At 45.4% G+C, this 27,063-nt stretch overlaps 1 protein-coding gene across 1 annotated transcript; it reads left to right on the forward strand.

Moving 5' to 3' along the window:
* The first annotated feature begins 7,480 nt into the window (after window positions 1–7,480).
* Window positions 7,481–23,410, forward strand: LOC106577114 (myocardin). The gene is made up of 15 exons (XM_045699844.1): window positions 7,481–7,819; window positions 10,005–10,180; window positions 14,739–14,786; window positions 14,917–14,972; window positions 15,122–15,188; window positions 17,263–17,388; window positions 17,506–17,702; window positions 18,279–18,419; window positions 19,237–19,381; window positions 19,538–19,715; window positions 19,879–20,023; window positions 20,217–20,873; window positions 21,782–21,919; window positions 22,215–22,269; window positions 22,390–23,410. Exons 2-15 carry the CDS (start codon window positions 10,126–10,128, stop codon window positions 22,815–22,817), a joined length of 2,436 nt encoding a protein of 811 aa, XP_045555800.1. The 5' UTR covers window positions 7,481–7,819; window positions 10,005–10,125; the 3' UTR covers window positions 22,818–23,410.
* The last annotated feature ends 3,653 nt before the right edge of the window (window positions 23,411–27,063 follow it).

Raw genomic sequence — 27,063 nt, forward strand, 5'->3', positions numbered from 1 at the left:
CTATACCATTACTGCTGAACAGGAACATACCATTACTGCTGACCAGGACTATACCATTACTGCTGAACAGGAACATACCATTACTGCTGACGCAGACCATACCATTACTGCTGACCCAGACCATACCGATACTGTTGACCTTGACCATACCACTACTACATACCTGGACCACACCATTACTACTGACCAGGACCATATACCATTATGTCTGACCAGGACCATACCATTACTGCCGACCCGGACCACACCAATACTGCCGACTCGGACCATACCATTACTACTAACCAGGACCATGCCATTAGAACTGACCAGGACCATATACCATTACTACTGACCAGGACCATACCATTACTACTGACTAGGACCATACAATTTCAAATGACCAGGACCATACTTTTACTATTCACTAGGACCATACAATTTCTATTGACCTGGACCGTACCATTATTTCTGACCAGCACCATACCATTTCTATTGACCTGGACCATACCATTACTACTGACCAGGACTATACCATTAATGCTGAACAGGAACATACCATTACTTCTGACCAAGACTATGCCATTACTACTGACCAGGACCATGCAATTACTACTGACCAGGACCATATACCATTGCTAATGACCAGGACCATACCATTACTACTGACTTGGACCATACCATTTATATTGACCAGGATTTTAACATTACTGCGAGCCAGGACCATACCATTACTACTGACCAGGACCATACTATTACTACTGACCAGGACCATATACCATTACTGCTGACCAGGACCAAATCATTACTACTGACGAGGACCATACCATTACTACTGACCAGGACCATACCAATACTGCTGACCAGGACCATACCATTACATCTGACTTGGACCATACAATTTCTATTGACCTGGACCGTACCATTATTTCTGACCAGCACCATACCTTTTCAATTGACCTGGACCATACCATTACTACTGACCAGGACTATACCATTACTGCTGAACAGGAACATACCATTACTGCTGACGCAGACCATACCATTACTGCTGACCCAGACCATACCGATACTGTTGACCTTGACCATACCACTACTACTTACCTGGACCACACCATTACTACTGACCAGGACCATATACCATTATGTCTGACCAGGACCATTCCATTACTACTGACTAGGACCATACAATTTCTATTGACCTGGACCATGCCATTACTACTGACCAGGACCATACCATTACTATTGACCAGGACCATACCATTACTATTGACTAGGACCATACAATTTCTATTGACCTGGACCATACCATTACTACTGACCAGCACTATACCATTGCTGCTGACCAGGACCATACCATTACTGCTGACCAGGACCATACCATTATTACTGACTAGGACCATACCACTACTACTGACCAGGACCATACCATTATTTTTGACCAGCACCATACCCTTTCTATTGACCTGGACCATACCATTACTGCTGAACAGGAACATACCATTACTGCTGACCCAGACCATAGCATTACTGCTGACCCAGACCATAGCGATACTGCTGACCCGGACCATACCATTTCTACTGACCAGGACCATACCATTACTACTGACCAGGACCATACCATTACTACGACCAGGACCATACCATTACTTTTGACTAGGACCATACAATTTCTATTGAACTGGACCATACCATTACTACTGACCAGCACTATACCATTACTGCTGGCCAGGAACATACCATATACCATTACTGCTGACCAGGACCATATGATTTCTATTGACCTGGACCGTACCATTATTTCTGACCAGGACCATAACATTTCTATTGACCTCGACCATACCATTACTGCTGACCAGACATACCACAGTGTTTCTGGATATCATATGACAGTCTGACAGGCTCTGGATGTATAATGCATTGCTCTGTAGCAAGGGCTAGCAATCTCAATCCTGGAGGGCTGCAGTGTGCAGGGTTTTGATTCAGCACAGCACTAACATGTAAGTTAGAGCTTGGCTGGAACAAAAACCTTCACACAAGGCGGCCTTCAAGGCACAGGGTTTGCCCGCCGCCACTCATCTCTAGGCTGATCTCACTGATCTCCCTAACACTCTTGTGCAGGAGAAGGAAGGGAGAGAGAGGAGAGGCCAGAGGCCAGAGTCCTGTATGTGCATATGGAACCTACCATATGAATGCCCTTGGTAACAAGTTCCAGTGCAAGCTACTGGTTCATTATTAATACCAACACTGTATTACTGCTAGATTATTACACTACAGTACTGTTCTCCAATACTGTATTACTGCTAGATTATTACACTACAGTACTGTTCTCCAATACTGTGCTACTGATAGATCATTACTCTACAGCACTGTTCTCCAATACTCTGCGACTGCTAGATTATTACACTACAGCACTGTTCTCAATACTGTGTTACTGATAGATTATTACACTACAGCACTGTTCTCCAATACTGTGTTACTGTTAGATTATTACACTACAGCACTGTTCTCCAATACTGTGTTACTGTTAGATTATTACACTACAGCACTGTTCTCCAATACTGTGCTACTGATAGATCATTACTCTACAGCACTGTTCTCCAATACTCTGCGACTGCTAGATTATTACACTACAGCACTGTTCTCAATACTGTGTTACTGATAGATTATTACACTACAGCACTGTTCTCCAATACTGTGTTACTGTTAGATTATTACACTACAGCACTGTTCTCCAATACTGTATTACTGTTAGATTATTACACTACAGCACTGTTCTCCAATACTGTATTACTGTTAGATTATTACACTACAGCACTGTTCTCCAATACTGTATTACTGTTAGATTATTACACTACAGCACTGTTCTTTTGATGTGTGTTCTGTACTGCAATCCACCTTAACTTTTCTGGTGATTCACCAAATGTACAAAGTACAGAATCAATTTTGTTCAAATCTTGACCATGTATTTACCCATAAGGCACGAGCCCATGATGGGTCCTGACCCTCCGTTTCAGAGACATGCTGTACTGCAGTTTCTCTGATGTTAGGCCACTGTGAGGTACAGTAACTGAGGTCATACGTGGTCATTAATTTAATGGGACTCTACCATAAAACCGACTAATTCATTCAAAAGAGTCTCTCCCTTTGTTGACGCCGCTGGGCTGTTGCAACGCTTTTGAATGAACCAGACAGTTTATAAAGTCTGATGATGATGGAGATGCTGATGATGCATTTTTTGCTGGGTAGGTGTGTGAATGCCTCAGTACAGCTGTGTGGAGGTGCGTGTGTGCGTGTGTGTGCGTCTGGTTCCTATAGAGTTGGTGGAATCGTCCTTTAAATTCATGGCCACTTGCTCAGCTGGGCCAGGGGCGCTTTAATTAGGTCAGGTGGAAATGTCCGACAGATCTCATCTCATTAGAAGGAGGAAATCACCACCATCAGACCTCACTGCTTTCTTTTCCTCAACTCCGTCTAATCCAGACATTCTGTGTCCATGAATCAACGTAAATCCACCGAATCTGTTACCTTTCATCTGAACTATCTGTTGCGATCGGGAGAGCGGGCAATCAGTTATTGTTTATAGTTAACACCGCGGAGCGCGGCTTGGAGCGCACGCTTCACACCTATTGTGTAATGTAAATAGACAATGATCATAGCCCTACAGATCATCACAAGCCAATTATGCCATTGATATATGGTTAATATGTAATGAAATGTACATATGAAGACAAACCTGAAAGGATGAGATATGAAAAGTAATTATTGTTTGCTGAACTGATAAATTCTGATATCAAACTGATGGAGACTATAGATTGAATATCTGATCGATATATATGTATTATCCTTCTCATGATTATGATGAATGGTTATGATACTAAATGACTCCATTCTGCTTCATATTGAATTCCTATGGAACCTTGTTGCTGAATTACCTCATCCTACCTGTCCAGTTACCCACACAGATTCCAATAAACTTTCAATGACAGAGTTGAATTTTAAAGCTATTTATGTTACCACTCACAAACTCAAACAACAGAACATTTAAAAGATTTAGCAACAGTACATACACTGTTACCAGAAGGGGCTGGTGGGAGGAGCTATAGGAGGACGGCTCATTTTAATGGCTAGAATAGAATGGTACCAAACACATCACATACATGGTAAAAAAGTGTTTGACTCCGTCCCATTTATTCCATTCCAGCCATTACAATGAGCCTGTTCTACTATAGCTCCTCCCACCAGCCTCCTCTGACTGTTACTTCATCTTGTTCCACATTAAATATGTGAATAGAAGGATCAGGCTCTATGGATAGAACTCACAGGATAGACTGTTGTCTGTTACCTTGTATTAAAGTCCACTAACACCCACGTGGTTGAGGTTAGAATGGCCAAGGTTTAGCTGAGTCTCTTCTATGCAGTGCCTGCAGAATTTGTCTGGGTTGCCATGGTGATAGTATGTCGGTAATAATACCTGTCATTACAGACTGTGGCCACTTGTGGGCACACTTATTCTGATAATGCACTGTGAAGTACCCACATTATACATTACTCTGCTAAGGCCAGCGAGGGCTTCAGGACAGGATTCCTTTACATCTGCAGACTGTGTGTATATGTGTGTGTGTGTGTGTGTATATGTGTGTGTGTGTGTGTGTGTGTGTGTGTGTGTGTGTGTGTGTGTGTGTGTGTGTGTGTGTGTGTGTGTGTGTGTGTGTGTGTGTGTGTGTGTGTGTGTGTGTGAGAGAGAGAGAGAGAGAGAGGGAAATGAGAAAGAGATGTGAAGGCCTTTCTGTATGCAGAAGCATGACAAGTTTACCACAGTGCACAATTAGGTCTGCAATGTGTGTGTGCACATGCATGTATTTGTGTATGTGTCTGATTGTGTGTGTGTCTGTGTGTTGTCAGAGTGTGTCAGAGTGTGTCAGTGTGTGTCTGTGTGTGTGTCTGTGTGTTGTCTGTGTGTCTCTGTGTGTGTGTGTCTGTGTGGTGTATGTGTGGTGTCTGTGTGGTGTCAGTGTGTGTGTCTTTGTGTGTCAGTGTGTGTGAGAGAAGCCGTTCACGTCACCAGTAACAGAGAAAGGTTACGTCCCTGCACCAAGGCTGCACCAGGCACAGTATAGGATTAACACTCAGTGAGAGAGAGAGAGAGAGAGAGAGAGAGAGAGAGAGAGAGAGAGAGAGAGAGAGAGAGAGAGCGAGAGAGGGAGCGAGAGAAAGGAGGAGGGTAACAGGTGCTAATCAGAAAGAGAGTCCCGGACAGGGGGAGGGGGCAACCAGAGGAAACAACGATTACATCATCTTTCTTCCAATGCCATCAGTGTGTGTTTCACTCGCTGTAGTAGCTGACGTGTATCGTGTTGAATCATCCGCATACATAGACACACTGGCTTTACTCAGAGCCAGTGGCAGGTCATTAATAAAGATTGAAAAAAGTAAGGGACCTAGATGGCTGCCCTGGGGAATGCCTGACTCTACCTGGATTATGTTGGAGAGTCTTCCATTAAAGAACACCCTGTGTTCTGTTAGACAGGTAACTCTAATCCAAAGTATAGCAGGGGGTGTAAAGCCATAACACAGATGTTTTTCCAGCAGAACATTATGATCAATAATGTTAAAAGTGCACTGAAGACTAACAAAACAGCTCCCACAGTCTTTTTAGTATCAATTTCTCTCAGCCAATCATCAGTCATTTGTGTAAGTGCATGTTGAATGCCCTTCCCTATAAGCATGCTGAAAACCTGTTGTTTATTTGTTTACTGTGAAATAGCATTGTATCTAGTCCAAAGGTTTACTAAGGGTTTGTAACAGGCTGATTTGTCAGCTGTTTGAGCCTTTAAAAGGTGCTTTACTATTCCTGGGTTGCAGAATGACTTTTTTTCCCCTCCAGGCCCGAGGGCACACACTTTCGAGTAGGCTTAGATCGAAGAGATGGCAAATAGGAGTGGCAATATCATCTGCTATCATCCTCAGTAATTTTCTATCCAAGTTGTCAGACCCAGGTGGCTTGTCATTGTTGATAGACAACAATACAAATTTTACCTCTTCAACACTCATTTTACGGAATTCAAAATGACAATGCTTGTCTTTAATCATTTGGTCAGTTATGCGTGTATGTGTAGGTTCAGAATTTGTTGCTGGCACATCATTCCTAAGTTTGCTAATCTTGCCAATGAAAAAATAATTAAAGGGACTGAGGCATATAGCTTATGGACTCCTCTCACATTAGACCACTGTAGAACGTCTGCCAAGTTTGGATTTAGGAGTAAACCTCATCATTGTGGAAATCTACTGTCATCTAAATCTATACAACCACAATTCACCCGTACAGTGGCTCTGACTGTGGTTGTGACTGGTGGTTATCTGGGTGGTGTCTGTACCAATGTCTTGTCTGCTGCAGTCAGTCTCTCCTAGCTGTGCTCAGTGTAGTCAGGCTGTGGATCAATATGTGCTTCTCTCCAGATAACATAATTCATTAGCTGTAACTTCCTCTCCTGTCTTCCCTTCCTTTCCTCTCTTCCCTTCCTCTCCTCTCTTCCATTCCTCTCTTCCTGTAGTCCTTACTCCTTACCTCTCTCTCTACCTCTTTCTCCCATTACTTCCCTGTCTCCCCACCACTCCATCGTTCTATTTCGCTCCCTCTCACTATCTCCCCCCCCTCACTGACCTGCTGAACCAGCACACACCAACCTGTCTGTCAAACTAACAGAACAGGTGCTCCTGCAAAGACCACCCTTCCCGTCCCCCATGTCCCCCTCTCCCCCTGCTAAGTCTACTGACACACACACACACACACACACACACACACACACACACACACGCACACACGCACACACGCACACACGCACACACGCACACACACACACACACACACACACACACACACACACACACACACACACACACACACACTGTTTTCAGTTGATAAAATACATTGGATACAGTCAGGTACAGTATCACCTCATAGTCAGATATATACACTGACGTAAACTGACGCACACGCAAACGCACACGGACACACACAGAATGCATCATGTGTAAGAGGATGACGTAGGTATTTAGACAGGGACGCTGACTTACTAAAGTTGCATTCCTTGATTTACATAGAACATTATCAAATGGAAGTCTACACATCAAATCATACTGTAGTACTTACTGCAAAGTCTTACAGTAATACCTACCTACCACACCATATCACACCTCAGCAATATACAATATCCCTAATCATTATTTGCTTTTAAATACATAAGGGAGGAAAAAGTATAGGCCTCAGACTAGTGTAGTGTATCTGTCCAAAGTTTGTAACAATGCCAAGTGCATGTTTACATGAGTCATCCATTTTGTGGATACTTTTGACAAAGACACAAACACACAACCACTTATTGTCACTCGATCTCTCCATCAATCAGCCAATCAGTCAACAGATGTATGTTGCTGGGACGGGTGAAGGAGGGGGAGAGGGGTGTGGGAGGGGAAGAGAGAGAGACAGGGGAGAGGGGGAGTGACAACTTTGACAGTCCTCCACAGTTGGCACCAAGGATCCAGGACGCTTTAGGGTGGACAGGAGAGGTCCAGAGAGAAAGAGTGAGAGAAGGATAAGGTTAGTTCTATGATAAGGAAGGAAGGAACATCAGATTCTTTCCTCCCCAAGTTCACCTTTAGAACCCTTTTCCAGGGGATTAACGAGTCTGGAGAGAGAGAGAGAAACAATATGACAAGAAAAGGAACATGAAAGAAATCGTCATTAAACGCACTTGAAGTTATCTCTTCCTTCTTGCACCTCTCTCTAATTTAATCTTAAACCCACTCCAAGTTCCCCCAAGGGACTTCTCTCTCTGTTTCAGTAAGTATTGTCTTTCATTCTAACTCATTTACTCTCCCTCCCTCTCTCTCTCTGTCTTCCTCTCTATTTCCCTTCCTCGCTCTCTTTCTCTCTCTCTTTTTGCATCTCAGTGCCCTACTGTGTGATATGAGGACTCATCAGTATCCTACTGTATGGGTAGCGCTCTAATCTAGTTTGTATATAACTGTGTGTGTATGATTGTGTGTTAATGAACACCAGCTCAGTGATTTTGTGTAAATAATCTCAGTCACCCGGTGGGTGTCCACTTTCATGCTGTTCAGGCTTTCCCAATTTGTCTTATGGGTGGCCAGCGGCATAGTCAATATAGTCAATAAATGGTGTGTGAATTAGTGGTAATAACCTCTGTCTCTCTCCCATGGTTCTCTGTGTGTAGATAAAAGCATCTATTTCTCTGTGGCAGTTTTCGCTTTATTTCACTTTTAAATCTGTGCATCCAGCCATCAGAGCACGGTCCTCTGCATAGCTGTGTCCTCTGTGATAGGTGTTGTGGCTTTTTATGTGTCCATTATAATAAGTGTCCCCTGTGCACTCACTGTTTAGCATCTGGGTATCTGTCACTGCCTCTGTCTCTGTCACTCATATGGCCTAACTCACCCTGTCTCTCTCTTCTCCTCGCCTCTCCCCCTTTTCCTCTGTCGTTCTAAATGCTTCCTACTGTCTCTTCCTCTTTCTTTCTCGTTATATCCACAGTGTGTGTGTCCCTCCTCTCTTTCTGTGATTGTGGCAGTCTGCCGTGAGAGGCTTGGTCTAGTCAATGTCGATGTTGTCTCTCTACTACTGTCCACTCTATCCTGTGGGTGTCAGATAGTGTCTCTCTACTACTGTCCACTCTATCCTGTGTGTGTCAGATAGTGTCTCTCTACTACTGTCCACTCTATCCTGTGTGTGTCAGATAGTGTCTCTCTACTACTGTCCACTCTATCCTGTGTGTGTCAGATAGTGTCTCTCTACTACTGTCCACTCTATCCTGTGGGTGTCAGATAGTGTCTCTACTACTGTCCACTCTATCCTGTGTGTGTCAGATAGTGTCTCTCTACTACTGTCCACTCTATCCTGTGTGTGTCAGATAGTGTCTCTCTACTACTGTCCACTCTATTCTGTGTGTGTCAGATAGTGTCTCTACTACTGTCCACTCTATCCTGTGTGTCAGATAGTGTCTCTACTACTGTCCACTCTATCCTGTGTGTCAGATAGTGTCTCTACTACTGTCCACTCTATCCTGTGTGTCAGATAGTGTCTCTCTACTACTGTCCACTCTATCCTGTGTGTCAGATAGTGTCTCTCTACTACTGTCCACTCTATCCTGTGTGTCAGATAGTGTCTCTCTACTACTGTCCACTCTATCCTGTGTGTCAGATAGTGTCTCTACTACTGTCCACTCTATCCTGTGTGTGTCAGTGTGTCTCTCTACTACTGTCCACTCTATCCTGTGTGTGTCAGATAGTGTCTCTCTACTACTGTCCACTCTATCCTGTGTGTGTCAGTGTCTCTCTACTACTGTCCACTCTATCCTGTGTGTGTCAGTGTGTCTCTCTACTACTGTCCACTCTATCCTGTGTGTCAGATAGTGTCTCTACTACTGTCCACTCTATCCTGTGTGTGTCAGATAGTGTCTCTCTACTACTGTCCACTCTATCCTGTGTGTGTCAGATAGTGTCTCTCTACTACTGTCCACTCTATCCTGTGTGTCAGATAGTGTCTCTACTACTGTCCACTCTATCCTGTGTGTGTCAGATAGTGTCTCTACTACTGTCCACTCTATCCTGTGTGTGTCAGATAGTGTCTCTCTACTACTGTCCACTCTATCCTGTGTGTGTCAGTGTCTCTCTACTACTGTCCACTCTATCCTGTGGGTGTCAGATAGTGTCTCTACTACTGTCCACTCTATCCTGTGTGTGTCAGATAGTTTGTGTCTCTCTACTACTGTCCACTCTATCCTGTGGGTGTCAGATAGTGTCTCTACTACTGTCCACTCTATCCTGTGTGTGTCAGATAGTTTGTGTCTCTCTACTACTGTCCACTCTATAACTCTCTCTTCTGTCTACTGCTCTGGTCTGTGTGTCTTGTACTCAGTGTCAGTATATTTTTCTCAAGGGATAAACCAAAGCATTGACCTCCCCTGTTCCATCTCTCCCCTATCTGTTGTTCTCTGCTTTCCACACAGAGAGAGACAGAATCAGAAGAGTCCATTCCTCCTGATTCCCACCCAAGTGGGAATAAAAACAGGATTCCACTCTTTCTTTCTGTTCCTCCTCTCATCCCTCGTTCCCCTCCTCCTCTCCGTCATGACGTTGCTGGCCTCTGAGAGGTCGCTTCTCATCCGGAACAAATTCCGCTCAGGTGAGGATCTGGCTGGGCCGGTTGGGGTGGGGCTGCATCAGGCCGGTTGGGGTGGGGCTGCATCAGGCCGGTTGGGGTGGGGCTGGATCAGGCCGGTTGGGGTGGGGCTGGATCAGGCCAGGCCGGTTGGGGTGGGGCTGGATCAGGCCGGTTGGTGTGGGGCTGGATCAGGCCAGGCCGGTTGGGGTGGGGCTGGATCAGGCCAGGCCGGTTGGTGTGGGGCTGGATCAGGCCAGGCCGGTTGGGGTGGGGCTGGATCAGGCCAGGCCGGTTGGGGTGGGGCTGGATCAGGCCAGGCCGGTTGGGGTGGGGCTGGATCAGGCCAGGCCGGTTGGGGTGGGGCTGGATCAGGCCAGGCCGGTTGGTGTGGGGCTGGATCAGGCCAGGCCGGTTGGTGTGGGGCTGGATCAGGCCAGGCCGGTTGGGGTGGGGCTGGATCAGGCCAGGCCGGTTGGGGTGGGGCTGGATCAGGCCAGGCCGGTTGGGGTGGGGCTGGATCAGGCCAGGCCGGTTGGTGTGGGGCTGGATCAGGCCAGGCCGGTTGGGGTGGGGCTGCATCAGGCCGGTTGGTGTGGGACTGGATCAGGCCAGGCCGGTTGGGGTGGGGCTGGCAGGGAGGAATTAGGTCTGGGGTGTGGGACTAAGTTGCCCTTAGGCTGATCTTGGGTCATAGTGCTGTCTGTATTATGTCATAAAGTGTCACTCAGCCTCTTCTCTCGCTGTCAGCCAAGCCCATGGCTATGGTAACTAGTAATGATTGATTGCTATATCATTAGCATAGAAGTTGTTCCGGTATGATTGTGGAGGATATTGGCAGATAAGTCTAGTCTTGGTTATATTAATCATGAGGGTGATTAATCAGGTAAACATATTGATCGTTGTACATCTATTTATTGATTGAAACCACAGAGCTCTCCTGAATAGCAGTGTTGACCACAAATCTTTTCAGCTAGCTATTTTTTAATCTGTCATGAGAGACAAGAGGCATATAGCTACTGCCACATTGTTCCTGTCTCCATTTCAAACTATAACGATGTGAAGTTCTGTTTGTTTACACCGAGGGCTCAGTACACAGTGAACTAAAAACTCTTAGGCAAATTCAAACACATAACTAATTAAATAAGACAGCATTAGAGTTACAGTTATAAGATTGGAAAATGTTTGGATGACATTATACAGATGCCGTATCTTAATTTGATTATCCTGTAGTTGCAGGTTTAAAAAGTCTTCTAAAGTTTGCAATTTCCACATAAAAATGTCTGACATGATTTGCCTCACAAAAAATGTATCAACCTCTACAAATTATAATCCACAACAACAGTTCAATTTTCTGTTGCTGCAGGATTATTTTCCTGCTGTTGCAAACTGGTACAAATTAAGATCCTACATCTGTAGCAAGAAATGTGTACAGCTACTGAATCCTTTTGCAAGTTGGATTTCTTTGTTTTGTGTTAGGTCCATCAGCCATAGGTTACTGTCCTTTAACTAGCAGCAGTTGTGTTCTAGAAATGGAATGTGCCCCTTAAAAATGGCCGCCGCTGTTGTTATCAGTCTACTGCTGTCATAAAGAGGCTTGGTAGGGACAGGAAATTAGGTCATAGAGACATTCCTGCTGTTGTTTTTTCCACCAGCTGTTCATTACCAGGCCTGTCTTGGGCAGCTGGAGGTTCAGATTAGATTTGATGAGGTTATTTATTTATTTAAATACCAGGAAGTGTCTTGAGGTTTCCAGATTGGATTCATTAGAAGAGACATTTAAATGAGTTAGACTGGCTAACTAAGTATCAGCTGTCCTGCTGCTTTGAACCCACTATCTCTTCAGCTATGGAGAAAATGGTTGTTGGCTACCAATCAATACTTTTGTCAATATGTAAATGTTGTCTGATTGGTTGATGTTGAATGAATTGCCTATGGATGGAAGAATGGCAATATGGGTTGTGTAACTTGTGTTGAGGAAGATATACTACTATACCTTGAGTATGTTACCATGACTGTGGTCAAAACAGAAAAGCGGTAGGGTGTGCTGTGCCTGTGGACAGTGGTGGTGATATCCAACAATTTTATTTGATCAGTTTCTCATGGCAGGAAAATAATCCTGCAGTAACAGGAAATGTATGTTATTGTGTGGATGGTAAAAATGTGACATTTTTGTAGGGGTTGATACATTTTAAAGGCAAATTACAAACTTTAGAAGCCTTTTTAAACCTTTAATAAACTACAAATGTGCATTTCCTGTTGTGCAGAACATTTCCTGCAACAACAGGTCGATCAAATTAAGATCTTACATCTGTACTTACATCAGCGGTGAAATCATGGTAATGATAATACTGCATTTGGTAGCTGCTAAATGATCAATGATCATTGATAACCAAAAGGTTCACTCTGAGATTACTTCACATTATAGACGGTTGAGGAGACAATTATAACCTCAATCCAATCTCTGTTATCTCTCTCTGTCCATGAACGCTTGCCCAAAGCAGGAAGATAATCTCACTGAGCTAAATCCATGCACAACTTCAGTCATTTACACTGTCACCTTCCTGCTCTTATCTGTCATCAAGATTCTGGCTTCATTTGTTTCTACTCAGTTACAGATTGTTAATTGTTAACGGTAAACTAAATTGACCTACCATCTGTCCAGGGCTTATAAATGGTTTATAAGTAGTCAATCAACTCTTCTGGGTACCTTTTAAATGATGATTTCATGTGTTAGTTCCCTGGAGCGGGCCAGGGTCTATGTCTGTAACTTTAGTTGGGTCCTGTATACAAATCTGGTCAAATTTCACCTCTGAGTCCAATCAATTAGTCCACCTCACAACCGATTACACATACAGTACCATGACCGAGTCAGCATGGAGGCCTATGTGAGTCAATCAGAGTACCCAGTCCAATACAGTACCATGACCGAGTCAGCATGGAGGCCTATGTGAGTCAATCAGAGTACCCAGTCCAATACAGTACCATGACCGAGTCAGCATGGAGGCCTATGTGAGTCAATCAGAGTACCCAGTCCAATACAGTACCATGACCGAGTCAGCAAGGAGGCCTATGTGAGTCAATCAGAGTACCCAGTCCAATACAGTACCATGACCGAGTCAGCATGGAGGCCTATGTGAGTCAATCAGAGTACCCAGTCCAATACAGTACCATGACCGAGTCAGCATGGAGGCCTATGTGAGTCAATCAGAGTACCCAGTCCAATACGGTACCAAGAGGTAGCTGTTACCAGGCTAAGAGGTAGGTGTTACCAGGCTAAGAGGTAGCAGTTACCAGGCTACGAGGTAGGTGTTACCAGGCTAAGAGGTAGCAGTTACCAGGCTAAGAGGTAGCAGTTACCAGGCTACGAGGTAGGTGTTACCAGGCTAAGAGGTAGGTGTTACCAGGCTAAGAGGTAGCAGTTACCAGGCTACGAGGTAGATAGTACCAGGCTAAGAGGTAGCAGTTACCAGGCTACGAGGTAGGGGTTACCAGGCTACGAGGTAGGTAGTACCAGGCTAAGAGGTAGCAGTTACCAGGCTACGAGGTAGGTAGTACCAGGCTAAGAGGTAGCAGTTACCAGGCTACGAGGTAGAAGTTACCCGGCTACGAGGTAGGTAGTACCAGGCTAAGAGGTAGCAATACCAGGCTAAGAGGTAGGTGGTACCAGGCTAAGAGGTAGCAGTTACCAGGCTACGAGGTAGAAGTTACCAGGCTACGAGGTAGGTAGTATCAGGCTAAGAGGTAGAAGTTACCAGGCTACGAGGTAGGTAGTACCAGGCTAAGAGGTATCAGTTACCAGGCTACGAGGTAGAATTTACCAGGCTACGAGTTAGTTAGTACCAGGCTAAGAGGTAGAAGTTACCAGGCTACGAGGTAGAAGTTACCAGGCTACGAGGTAGGTAGTACCAGGCTACGAGGTAGGTAGTACCAGGCTAAGAGGTAGCAGTTACCAGGCTAAGAGGTAGCAGTTACCAGGCTACGAGGTAGGTGTTTCCAGGCTAAGAGGTAGGTATTGCTGTAGAACCAGGCTAAGTGGTGTTTTTACTGAAGTAATGTAATGGGGTCTCTTTTCGAGTGGCGGTCGGGTGACAGAAAATAGGGGAGGAAGAATTTACTTAGCGTGCATGACAGTGATGAAGGGAGGGAGGCAGAGAGTTCTGGAGAGAGAGGGACAGCTGAAGGGGGGATGGGGTGACAGAAATAGACATACTGACGGATAAATAGTTACAGCCCCCCCAAACCCTTCTCATCCTGCTGTCCCCTCCCTCCATCCCTCCCTCCATTTCTCTCAGATCTCAAAACTCAGCACTGGAATGCATTGTGGGAAACATCCCCAAACCTATCAGCCCCTCCCCCAATGAACCTCTTAGTGTGAAGATGTGTGTTCAGTGTATGTGTGTGTGTGGATGGAGTGGGTGTCTGTGTGCAGAGATTGCTCAGTCACATGTTACTATACTATTACAGAGGGATATTGTACTACAGAACATAGGACAGTACCTTTTACCCATAGTTACCTTGCAGGTTATTCCAGGTATTCTCATACATCTAATTCACCACCTCTCTACTGCTTGTCTTTCAGTCTTGCAGTTGAGGATTCAGAACCGAAGGCAAAATGAAATCGACTCTGGTGAGTGGAGTCACTGTTAATGTTTACTGACAGGGTTGGGTGTTCTCTCTACTTTATACTACCTTCTAATGACTTTCTCTCTCTCTCTCTCTCTCTCTCTCTCTCTCTCTCTCTCTCTCTCTCTCTCTAGGGTTGAAAACTACCTGTTCCTCTCGCAAAGGAGAGAAAGACCAGAGTAAAGCTCTGGTGAGTAGCTCACTGTTTCTCTCAACCTAAAGAAGAGACTTGATGTCTCACTGTAAAGAAGAGACTGGTTGTCATTTAAATGAATTGAATCGAAATGGAACTGACCCCAAAACGGGTTTGCTGGTTTGACCTGCTATCTCCCAATGCAGCGTCTAACTGACGATGGCGCCACTCAGAAGTCGCCCCTTTGTGGTCTGAACATTAAAACTGCACAAGGTGATGATGCCCCGTCTGTCTGTCCACTGTATTCCTGCTGTCTGTTGTCTGACTCATTTAGTATGCTCCCAACGAAGCATAACACTCCTCATCACCTACCTCTGTTTCTGTCATCTGTCTTTCTCTTCCCCTCTAACTACCTCTCTCTCTCTCTCTCTCTCTCTCTCTCTCTCTCTCTCTCTCTCACTACCTCTCTCTCTCAGTGTTTCTCTCTCTCTGTCTCAATCCATTTTCTCTTATCTACTCTAATTCCTCCACTCCTCTTTACCTGTAAAGTGATGAGGAAATGAAGGTTCAGAGCCCTATGATGGAATTGGTATTCCATTAGCTGTCAATCACACCTAGATGTGAACCATGTTGCTCTCCATTACAGGCAGGTTTCATTGGATTAAACCTGTCAGCCAAGCAATGATGGACAGAACACAAAACCCCACCCATCCAGGGGTGGAGAACTGTCGTTTTCTCAACCACTCACATCTCTCTCACCCTCCTCTCCTCCTCTGTACCCTCTCATCTCTCTTCTACTATCCTCCTCTCTCTTTTCTTGTCCTCCTCTCTCTTCTTCTCTCTATCCTGTCCTCCTCTCTCTTCTACTCTCTATCCTCTCCTCCTCTCTTCTCATCTTTATCCTCTCCTCCTCTCTCTTCTCTTTTCTATCCTCTCATCCCCTCTTCTCTTCTCTTCTCTTCTATTCTCTTCTCTTCTCTTCTCTCCTCTTCTCTTCTCCTCTTCTCCTCTCTTTTCTTATCTCTATCTTCTCCTCCTCTCTCTTCTCCTCTCTATCCTCTCTCTTATTCTATCCTGTCCTCCTCTCTCCTCTACTCTCTATCCTGTCCTCCTCTCTCTTCTCCTCTCTACCTTCTTCTCCTCTCTATCCTCTCCTCCTCTCTCTTATTCTATCCTGTCCTCCTCTCTCCTCTACTCTCTATCCTGTCCTCCTCTCTCTTCTACTCTCTATCCTCTCCTCCTCTCTCTTCTACTCTCTATCTTATCCTCGCCTCACTTTTCCTCTGTACACTCTCCCTCTCTTTTCTCCTGTCAGCTTCTCCCTTCTCCTCTATATCCTGTCCTCTTCTCTCTTCTACTCTCTATCCTCTCTCCCTCTTCTTCTCTGTAACCTTTCCTCTTGTATTTATCTCATTGTCCATTGTGATTAAAATACCACTATTATTGTTGCATTTCTGGTTGTGTTGTTGTTGTTATTTATGTGTCTCCAGGGGTATGTGGTTCCTTTAAGGCAGACGTTTTGTGTACCCTTGCTGTGTTGAACTGGGATTGAGTGCCCACAGCAACACAGTTATGCATACACAAACACAAATCTGCTCTCAACTCCTGTTACTTCTCTCTCTAACAGACAGGAGTGTGTTGCTTCTCTCTCTAATAGACAGGAGTGTGTTACTTCTCTCTCTAACAGACAGGAGTGTGTTGCTTCTCTCTCTAACAGACAGGAGTGTGTTGCTTCTCTCTCTAATAGACAGGAGTGTGTTACTTCTCTCTCTAACAGACAGGAGTGTGTTGCTTCTCTCTCTAACAGGCAGGAGTGTGTTGCTTCTCTCTCTAATAGACAGGAGTGTGTTGCTTCTCTCTCTAATAGACAGGAGTGTGTTGCTTCTCTCTCTAATAGACAGGAGTGTGTTACTTCTCTCTCTAACAGACAGGAGTGTGTTGCTTCTCTCTCTAACAGGCAGGAGTGTGTTGCTTCTCTCTCTAATAGACAGGAGTGTGTTGCTTCTCTCTCTAATAGACAGGAGTGTGTTACTTCTCTCTCTAACAGACAGGAGTGTGTTGCTTCTCTCTCTAACAGGCAGGAGTGTGTTGCTTCTCTCTCTAATAGACAGGAGTGTGTTGCTTCTCTCTCTAATAGACAGGAGTGTGTTGCTTCTCTCTCTAACAGACAGGAGTGTGTTGCTTCTCTCTCTAATAGACAGGAGTGTGTTGCTTCTCTCTCTAATAGACAGGAGTGTGTTGCTTCTCTCTCTAACAGACAGGAGTGTGTTGCTTCTCTCTCTAATAGACAGGAGTGTGTTGCTTCTCTCTCTAATAGACAGGAGTGTGTTGCTTCTCTCTTTAATAGACAGGAGTGTGTGTGGGGCCGGAAGGCAGAAGAAGGCTCGGCTGGCTAACAACCTTGGAGAGAAGGTCCAGCATCGGCCCGGACCTCTGGACCTCCTGCACAAACACATACTGCCTCCGGAGAACCGTGAGTTAACGCACACGCACACGCACACGCACACATGCACGAAAGAAATATAGACATTTTCAAACAGTCCAGATGTCATTACTAATTAACCTATTCTTCCTCCCCCTCTTCCCTTAGGCCCTGTCTCCTTCCCTCCCTCCTCAGATGTCTTCCAAGATGACATCTCTTCCTGCTCTTCCTCCTTGTCCCCCGAGCAACTCGGGGTCCTTCAATCACCAGCCCTCTCCTCGTCGCCGGGGTTCTCAGACGACCAATCACTGAGTGACCTGTCGCCTGGGGTCTTGCCCCTTACCCACAGTCCCGCCCATGTTCAGGTGAGATTACCTTCCCCTAAATCCTAACCTCAACCATTAAATGAGATTACCTTCCCCTAAATTCTAACCTCAACCATCAGGTGAGATTACCTTCCCCTAAATCCTAACCTCAACCATCAGGTGAGATTACCTTCCCCTAAATCCTAACCTCAACCATTAAATGAGATTACCTTCCCCTAAATCCTAACCTCAACCATCAGGTGAGATTACCTTCCCCTAAATCCTAACCTCAACCATCAAATGAGATTACCTTCCCCTAAATCCTAACCTCAACCATCAGGTGAGATTACCTTCCCCTAAATCCTAACCTCAACCATCAGGTGAGATTACCTTCCCCTAAATCCTAACCTCAACCATCAGGTGAGATTACCTTCCCCTAAATCCTAACCTCAACCATCAAGTGAGATTACCTTTCCCTAAATCCTAACCTCAACCATCAGGTGAGATTACCTTTCCCTAAATCCTAACCTCAACCATCAACACGGGAAACACAAAACTGACTTTAGAACTGCAAGTAATGTTTGGACTACAGCATTTGCTATTACCTGTTTATATTTCTGTCCTGCTTTCCTGCAGTCTATCTTGGCGTTGCTCCCAGCAACCGAGGGCATCAGCCAGCCAATGAGCATGACCGTGGGCGACTCCAACTCCATGGCAACGACCGGGAGACCAAAGGGGATGTATCTGACCTCCCATGCCACGCCCCTGCTGCCAAAGGTACTGGAACAGGGCTACTCAGAAATAGACCAAACACACATCCAGAACAATGTGTAAATGCATCTGTAAAAATCATGAAAGAAATTAAGAATGAATTGATTGAAGCATTAACAATGGATTGATTGATTTATTGATTGATTGGTGGTGAAGTCAATCAAAAATAATCCCATGCATATACAGTATTACAGTATTACAGTATTACGGTATTACAGTATTACAGTATTACAGATGTTAATGCATTGTCTGCATAGAGAGACAGACATGTTTTGACTGTGAGGGTCAGATACAGTATATCAGTAGGCACTCTTCTTCTCCCGGTGTCTACTGATAGGTATTCAACCACATAGCATAATGTACACACACTCTGGTGTTACGCATTCATTAGTGTCGACAGTCACTCCCAACAGAACTATGCCCTATGGATTAAGACACCCTTCCCATGCACACACACACAAACACACACCTGCTAGATGTCACAGCTGACTGGACACACTGTCAGTTGTCACGGTTTCACACATGCGTTTAATGCCAGGATTCAGCTAGGATACTGACTGTTCAACCATTACAACCTGAAAGGATCACATATGTCACATGACATATTGTATACATCCTGCTGTTAACTCTGCCTTAAGAACTCATAACGTGGTAGTACTTTCAGAACTGATCTGACCTCTCTCAGGTTACACTGTTTATGGATTTTGACAATGCTTGAATAATATATTTCTAATAAAAATATGGGACATGAGAAATATTACTTTGATTCATTCTCTGTCTCCCCCTCCCCATCCCCTCCCTCCTCTCCCTCTTCCTTTCTCAGACAGCCCAGCCTCTCACACCTCCCTCCCTGACTTCCTCTCGCCCCCCCCGCCTGCGGAAACCCCGGGATTCACAGCCCAAGATGAGGAAACTGAAATACCACCAGTACATTCCCCCCGACCAGAGATGCACGGCCGGGACTGCCGGTAATAGTCTTTATACTTTAAAAAACAGGATTATCTTTTATGTATATTTTACCTTTCATACAATACTTGCAGCCCAATGTACTTTACATGACAAATGTTGTCAAAATGAGTCCACTAAATAGCAGGGAAGTTGATCATTATTAACATTGTGCTCAGGGGGAGGGGCCAGTCAGAGGAACCCCACCCCGGCCCAGCTCTTAGACCCCGCCTACTCCAGCCTCCTGCAGCAACAGCAGGTGTTCCTCCAGCTGCAGATCCTCCAGAACCAACAACAACAGCAGAACCAGCAGCAACAGGACCAGCAGCAACAGCAGCAGCTCACCGTCACACCCAGGTAGGTACCACTACATACACCACACCAAACCTCCCTCCCCCTGGGCCTTCTCACAAGAACTGTGGTTTCATTCAGATGTTATACGGTTCATCAGACCATTTAACGTTGGTTAACCATTACATGTGCGCTGGCAACTAGCATGAATGTTTTGTTTTTATCAAAGCGGAGACACCAACCAAATGGTGAGGTTCTCTGGAGCCATGCACCAGGACCCTCAGCCTGTATCCAAGGCAACAAACCACACCTCTGTGGACACAAGTCCCTCCAACAAGTCTGAGCTCCTCTCATCTAACCTGGTCGACCTCACGGTAATATGGGCAGGACAATAACTTGAACATTTGAATGTTTATAGCACTTCTCACTTCCTATTTATCTGTACCTCCTCTTCATTCTTTTGTCCTTGCTTGCTTCTCTTCATTCTCTGACCTCTTTCTCTCATCCCTCTCTATTTGCTGTCCCTGACCCTCTCCTCTGTCACACTCCGTCCTCCTTCTCTCCCAGGTGTCTGAGTTGCGACAGCAGCTGCGTAAGCGAGGTCTTCCTGTCTCCGGCACCAAGCCCGCCCTCCTCCAGAGGCTCCGCCCTTTCCAGCTGCCCCAACTGTGCTTGACCCCTGTGCCCCTCTGCCAGCTGGGTACCAGCCTGGAACCCCTTACCCCCACCTCCTTGCTCACCCCCAGCCACTACCCCAGCTCCAGCACAAGCTCTGGAACTGATTCCCCCACCAACAGCCCTAACCATCAGGTCTACATCCAGTCCACTGGAATTCTGAGCGGGGTTCCAAACGGAATTGTTAATGACATTCCAAATGGTCATACCAATGGAATTCCCAATGGAATAGGGGTCAGTGTGGTGGGGGAGCAGTGTGGCTTCCTGGCCCCTGCGTTAACCCCATCGTCGACGCCCCACCCCGGTCTCCCCCCATGCTCCTCTTCGCCACTGTCGACTGGCGCCTCCTGGCGGTCGGAAGAGGAGCAGCAGGAGCTGAGCCTGGAGCTGGAGATGAGGGAGAGGATGAGGAGCAGGCCCAGGGAGAGGCTATCTCCTCCTCTGTCTCTATCCTGTGGGGGTTCCCTCCATCCCTTCCTGCAACAGGATCCAGGATGGCCCAGAGGGACACCAGAGAGGGAAGGACAGACAGAGATCCTGTTCACACAGGTAAACTAACACGCCTGACTCAGACAGATACACCATAGTCTCTCCTATACCTGACTCAGACAGACAGACACATCAGATAGTCTCTCCTATACCTGACTCAGACAGACAGATACACTATAGTCTCTCCTATACCTGACTCAGACAGACAGATACACCATAGTCTCTCCTATACCTGACTCAGACAGACAGATACACCATAGTCTCTCCTATACCTGACTCAGACAGACAGATACACCATAGTCTCTCCTATACCTGACTCAGACAGACAGATACACCATAGTCTCTCCTATACCTGACTCAGACAGACAGATACACCATAGTCGCTCCTATACCTGACTCAGACAGACAGATACACCATAGTCTCTCCTATACCTGACTCAGACAGACAGATACACCATAGTCTCTCCTATACCTGACTCAGACAGACAGATACACCATAGTCTCTCCTATACCTGACTCAGACAGACAGATACACCATAGTCTCTCCTATACCTGACTCAGACAGACAGATACATCATAGTCTCTCCTATACCTGACTCAGACAGACAGATACACCATAGTCTCTCCTATACTTGACTCAGACAGACAGATACATCATAGTCTCTCCTATACCTGACTCAGACAGACAGATACACCATAGTCTCTCCTATACCTGACTCAGACAGACAGATACATCATAGTCTCTCCTATACCTGACTCAGACAGACAGATACATCATAGTCTCTCCTATACTTGACTCATCTCTCCCCAACAAACTTCACACAGGTACACAACTATATCATCCACAAGATTTAGCTGAGACAGTGCAACACATCACTGTGATTTTATCTTACCATTTACAATATTCACAATTAAATACTGTATAGCTTCGTACAGTATGTACAATTTAACTTCCACTGTCCAATCAGGTGTTCTGCTGCCAGCCGTGGGACGTGATTGGCCAGGACTTTGAGCTGCCTATGCAGATCACAGCCAGTCCCATTCAAGCCCCACCCAGCGTCTGCAGTCTGGAGGAGGAGCTGCAGGAGGCCATTAACAGAGTACTGGTCAGTGTGTGTGTGTGTGTGTGTGTGTGTGTGTGTGTGTGTGTGTGTGTGTGTGTGTGTGTGTGTGTGTGTGTGTGTGTGTGTGTGTGTGTGTGTGTGTGTGTGTGTGTGTGTGTATGTGTGTGTGTGTGTGTGTGTGTGTGTGTGTGTGTGTGTGTGTGTGTGTGTGTGTGTGTGTGTATGTGTGTGTGTGTTTAAATCAGAGTCACTGCTGACATTCATTGTATTTTGTAAAAGGTGACCCTGTCAAGTAAACCCTTGGGTGATTTCCCTGTCTCTGTCCTGCCCTCCTTAGATGGACCCCAGTCAGTCAATAGAGGACATTCTGGAGGAACCTACCATCTGTGTGGGTGAGTGGATAGCTCTCTGGCCTCTTAACAATGGCACTTTATAGTTCCGTAGTCACCAAGACTGGTCATGGATAATTACAGGCTTTTGTTTGTTTGTATTGCCTTCCCCCTCTCTTCTAGACTCCCACTCCTCCTCTGTCTCAGACCTCCAATCCCCTGTCACTATCCTCCCTGGCCCCTCCCCTCCTCCCCAAACAGACCAATCCCAGCCGTTCCGTTGTCATTCAAAGGATGACAACTTTCTGTCCTCTCCTCTTTGCTCCTCCCTCCTGCTGGAGCTCCCGCCGTCGCCTTCGACGATGGTTCCCCGCCAAGCCGCCCCACCCCCTCTCCCTCCCTCCATCTGTACTTCTCCCCTGCCTCCCACTGTGACCTCACGGAAGAGGCGGGCTCAGGCAACCTTTGACCCTGCTGATTGGTTGGAGTCGCTAGCCTCTGGACTCCGCCCTCTCAGTCCTCCATCTGCCCCATTCGTTGAGACTGACTTTGGCCTCAATTCGGATCTGAACGTCAACCGAGCGTTGGATCTCATGGTGGAGCAGTGGTGAAGGTCTTAGGTGGACCGAGTGTCTGTGTGTGTGTGTGTCTGTGTGTGTGTGTGTGTGTGTGTGTGTGTGTGTGTGTGTGTGTGTGTGTGTGTGTGTGTGTGTGTGTGTGTGTGTGTGTGTGTGTGTGTGTGTGTGTGTGTGTGTGTTTGTTAGTCGGACTTCAACATACACCTCCCAACAATGGGAACAGATTTGTGAATGTCCATCCATCCATCCATCTGTCTATCCATCCATCCCCTCTGTCCACTTTGTGAGTGAGTAGTCTGTTTGAGAGAGGTGACTGCAGGTCTGTACCCCACGCAATGTCGAGAGACAGATGCTACTGCATTGGAAGAGATGAAAAAAGACTGAGTTGCATTGGTGGAACAAAAACTGGTAGAGGGAATCACACACACACACACACACACACACACACACACACACACACACACACACACACACACACACACACACACACACACACACACACACACACACACACACACACCCCTTGGGTCCTGTTAAATAAAAAATTGTCAAATACAACAAATGAACAATGCATATTTGGAGTCACACACAATCCAACACATTGTTTACAGTGGGAAGCAAAGAAACCCAGTTGAACAGGGCCCCTACTGTTCCCCCAGCCACAGTCACTGAGTCCTAGTCATTCATAAAGGCCATTAAAGCCGGACTGGGCAGACAGACAGGGCACACAGCTTGTCCATGTCTCCAGACCTTTCCCCTAGTGCCAGACACACAGTCGGCATGTGGAGAGAGAGAGCTGGCAGACACCACACTCTGTGTGTGTGTGTGTGTGTGTGTGTGTGTGTGTGTGTGTGTGTGTGTGTGTGTGTGTGTGTTTGTGCACGCCTGGCTGCTTCTGTTTGTGTAGGTGTGTGTTAATACACACACACACACACACACACACACACACACACACACACACACACACACACACACACACACACACACACACACACACACACACACACACATTGTATATTTATCTGAATTGTTGCAAATATACTTGTAGCTCCTTCTTTGTGTAGACTAAGTGTGCAATGTCTCTGAGTATTGATTTTGTACGGTTGATCTGTAAGAGAGAGAGAGAGAGAGGGAGAGAGAGAAGAGAGACTCCTTCACATTTTGTGCCTATTTTAATTGTGGTCTCAACACTAGTCTGTTTCTGGAATATATAACACTGTGAGGGGGTCACTAAAACCTAATGAACCATGTTCAATTCGTTGTTTGTCTTTTTTTTCTCTAAGAGAAAAAAACTGGTAAACATCCTATTAAGCCAAGAGATAAATAGCAATCACTCTGAGAGGCTTCAGCGCGTGCTACACGACCATATTACCAGAGTGTATGTTCTCATCAGTGTATGAGAACATGTGGTCACTGGTTTATGAGGACCTCCCACAGTGTTTGGAGGAAACAGCTTGGTGCTCTACACACTGTAAGGGCCACAGTCACTGTTTACACCTGTTGTTATGGAGATATAAAGGTCAAATAAAGGTTATGCGCAGGATAACAATGTCAATTAATTTCATGAAACAATTTCATGATTTTAGCTTAGATTTTTCGGTGCTTTATCCCATACTGTAAAAACAGGTAGAATCAGGAAATAAATCTATCCCAAAGAGAGGCTGTTCTGATTGCAGGAAGTGACACAGGTGTTCCCTGAGACCACAATCTCTCTCTGGGCCAGTTGCATATCGACCCCTAGCCCCTACCCCCTAGGCACTTGAGGAGGATAGTTCTGGACAGATATAATCAATATGGTAATAGCTCCACCATTCCCCTGATAGGCTATGTGGAACTTTCCCCATATCGCTCACAGCTATCCAGCCTACTAGAAGTTGTGCCCTGGGGCGAGCGGCTAGAGGCTAGGGGTTCGTATGGGATTGGCCATATTCATTTTAAATGACCACCAGGGGTGTCCCATCAGTAAAGAGCTGAGGAGGTGAATACTGTACTTCTCCCTAACATGGATCATGATGAAGTTGTCTGTGTTTCCGGGCTATCAGTGATTGACAAGGCAGGGTCAGAACGTTCAGTATTTACACATGATGTTCTACCAGATCCAATGGTTCTGAGGTCATGACAGACTTAATTCAGCTGTTGTGATTCCGATTAGTTGTATGGCCTGTCAATTAGTGAAGTATGCGAGCACTGATTATGGCCTGGTCTGATATCAACCCACAGCCTCTGTTAGCAGTATGGCAACGGCTCCACCTAGTCTTCCAATAGGCTTAGGGGAACTTCTGCCATATTTCTTCTGCCTATCTGGTTCATGTAGATTAGGAAACCAAAGGGGTGTAGGGGCTAGGGGTTGTTTTTGGACCAGGCCGGTGTTATGTTCATTGGGAGAATACAACACAGAGTGTGCTTTCCTAACCTCCTAGCTGACTCGACACCCTTCTTAAAGACCATTGTGTGAACAACAAACTGTGATCCTACCAATGTTCCCCAGAGACATATTTATTTCTATCCATATGGCTCTGATGTTCCCCACCCAGTCTCTGAATAATAACCATTGCACTAAGTGCAATATGGTGTATGTGAAGGGCACAGCCATTGGGAAATACCAGGCCCCCATATCTCTGTCTTGTCGTTACTCTAATCAAAATGGGTCCTCACTTAAAAAGATGTTGCATAAAGCTTAGTTCATTATACGGTTTTCACTGCATCAGGGATAGCATACACAGATGTTTCGGCTTCACAGTCTTCTTCAGTGTGTAGGTACACATGTATTTGAATTCAAAACAGCATTTGTAGGGAACAACAGCTTAGCAGCAGGTGCTTCTAAGCAGAGTTACCAATCAATGTGCCAAGCTTTCATGTTGAAGCATATCACGAGCAGCTTTCATCGTAGAACTGTAGAAAACCATGTTGAATGGTGACAATGGGACAGACTGACGACCGTGATAATCACTGTGGTCAAAGACGTTCTCTGTCTGCTGCACTTAGGATGACGAGAGAGAGAAACGCGGGAGAGTAACATGCTACCTCTTGTGGATGGAGATGCTTTAGGCCTACTGTACTCTGTCTGGTCCTGGACAACCACTGTGTATGCTGGTTTTCATCTGAACCAGTCTCTTCCCCTAATCTGTGCTGATATCACCTGATTTATGTTAGGAGTGTATCACTTTCAGAGTCAGTGGAGAGGTTGGTGGGGAGAACTGTCTATGCTAGGTTATTCCAGGGAAAGCAACAGGAGACTAGGTGAGGCTATGCTGCAAATGCCTGATCCTTCTGTCTGTCTGTCTGTCTGTCTGTCTGTCTGTCTGTCTGTCTGTCTGTCTGTCTGTCTGTCTGTCTGTCTGTCTGTCTGTCTGTCTGTCTGTCTGTCTGTCTGTCTGTCTGTCTGTCTGTCTGTCTGTCTGTCTGTGTTGTGAAGGTATTTCTTTCCCCCTTTAGGCTTTCTGTAGCCAGAATGAGACAAAGAGGGATTAGACTGAGACGTTGTCATAATCGAGATCAGGAAGTACCAGAGCCAACTGTTGCCATTGTTTCAGTCAGCTCCATTCATTGGGAGTTCAATGTGTCTTCCAATGCCGATATACTTCCTGGATAATCTTCAGATTGATAACATCACTGTCTAATCTTTCTTCATCTCATTCTAGTACTGTACCAGAAAGTGTGGGGATGACCCAATATCAAACATACAATCAGTATTTAATTTAATTTATTTATTATGTAACTTATTCAGGCAAAATGTTATCAATACGTGTTCAAATTGTATTGTTAAAAAACATTACGAAATTAAAAGTCTTAATAGATTTCCCATCCACTGTCTCGTTGTCTTGTGTCTGATCAGGATGTCCCAGTAAATGTCCTTACTGGAGGTGATTTTGATGGCAAATTATTGATAAGGGAAAGAGAACATGAATTGCAACCAATGAAAGCTACATTGCTCAGAAGAAAGGAATATTAACTTAATCATTTGCTCATTCTCCATTAGTCGCAATGTTACTGCTAATACAAAAAGTTAATAACAATTCTGGACCTTTTAATGTAGCTTCCACATACACATACATTACTCCTACTAAAACTCACCCAGGTAAGTAGATCATATAAGTTTAGAGTTGATCATGAGGTTGAAGCCAAACAGAGGATTTATTTTTGTTTTTATTTTGTTAGGCCTACTAATAAATTATATTTAAAAAGCCATGAAAAATGTATGACTTCCACACAGCTTGATTGAGATCCAGAATGTTCAGTCATCAGTTAGTCATGTGAACGTAAAGTTGAAGTCGGAAGT

Source organism: Salmo salar, chromosome ssa02, assembly GCF_905237065.1.
Source record: "Salmo salar chromosome ssa02, Ssal_v3.1, whole genome shotgun sequence".
NCBI lineage: Eukaryota > Metazoa > Chordata > Actinopteri > Salmoniformes > Salmonidae > Salmo > Salmo salar.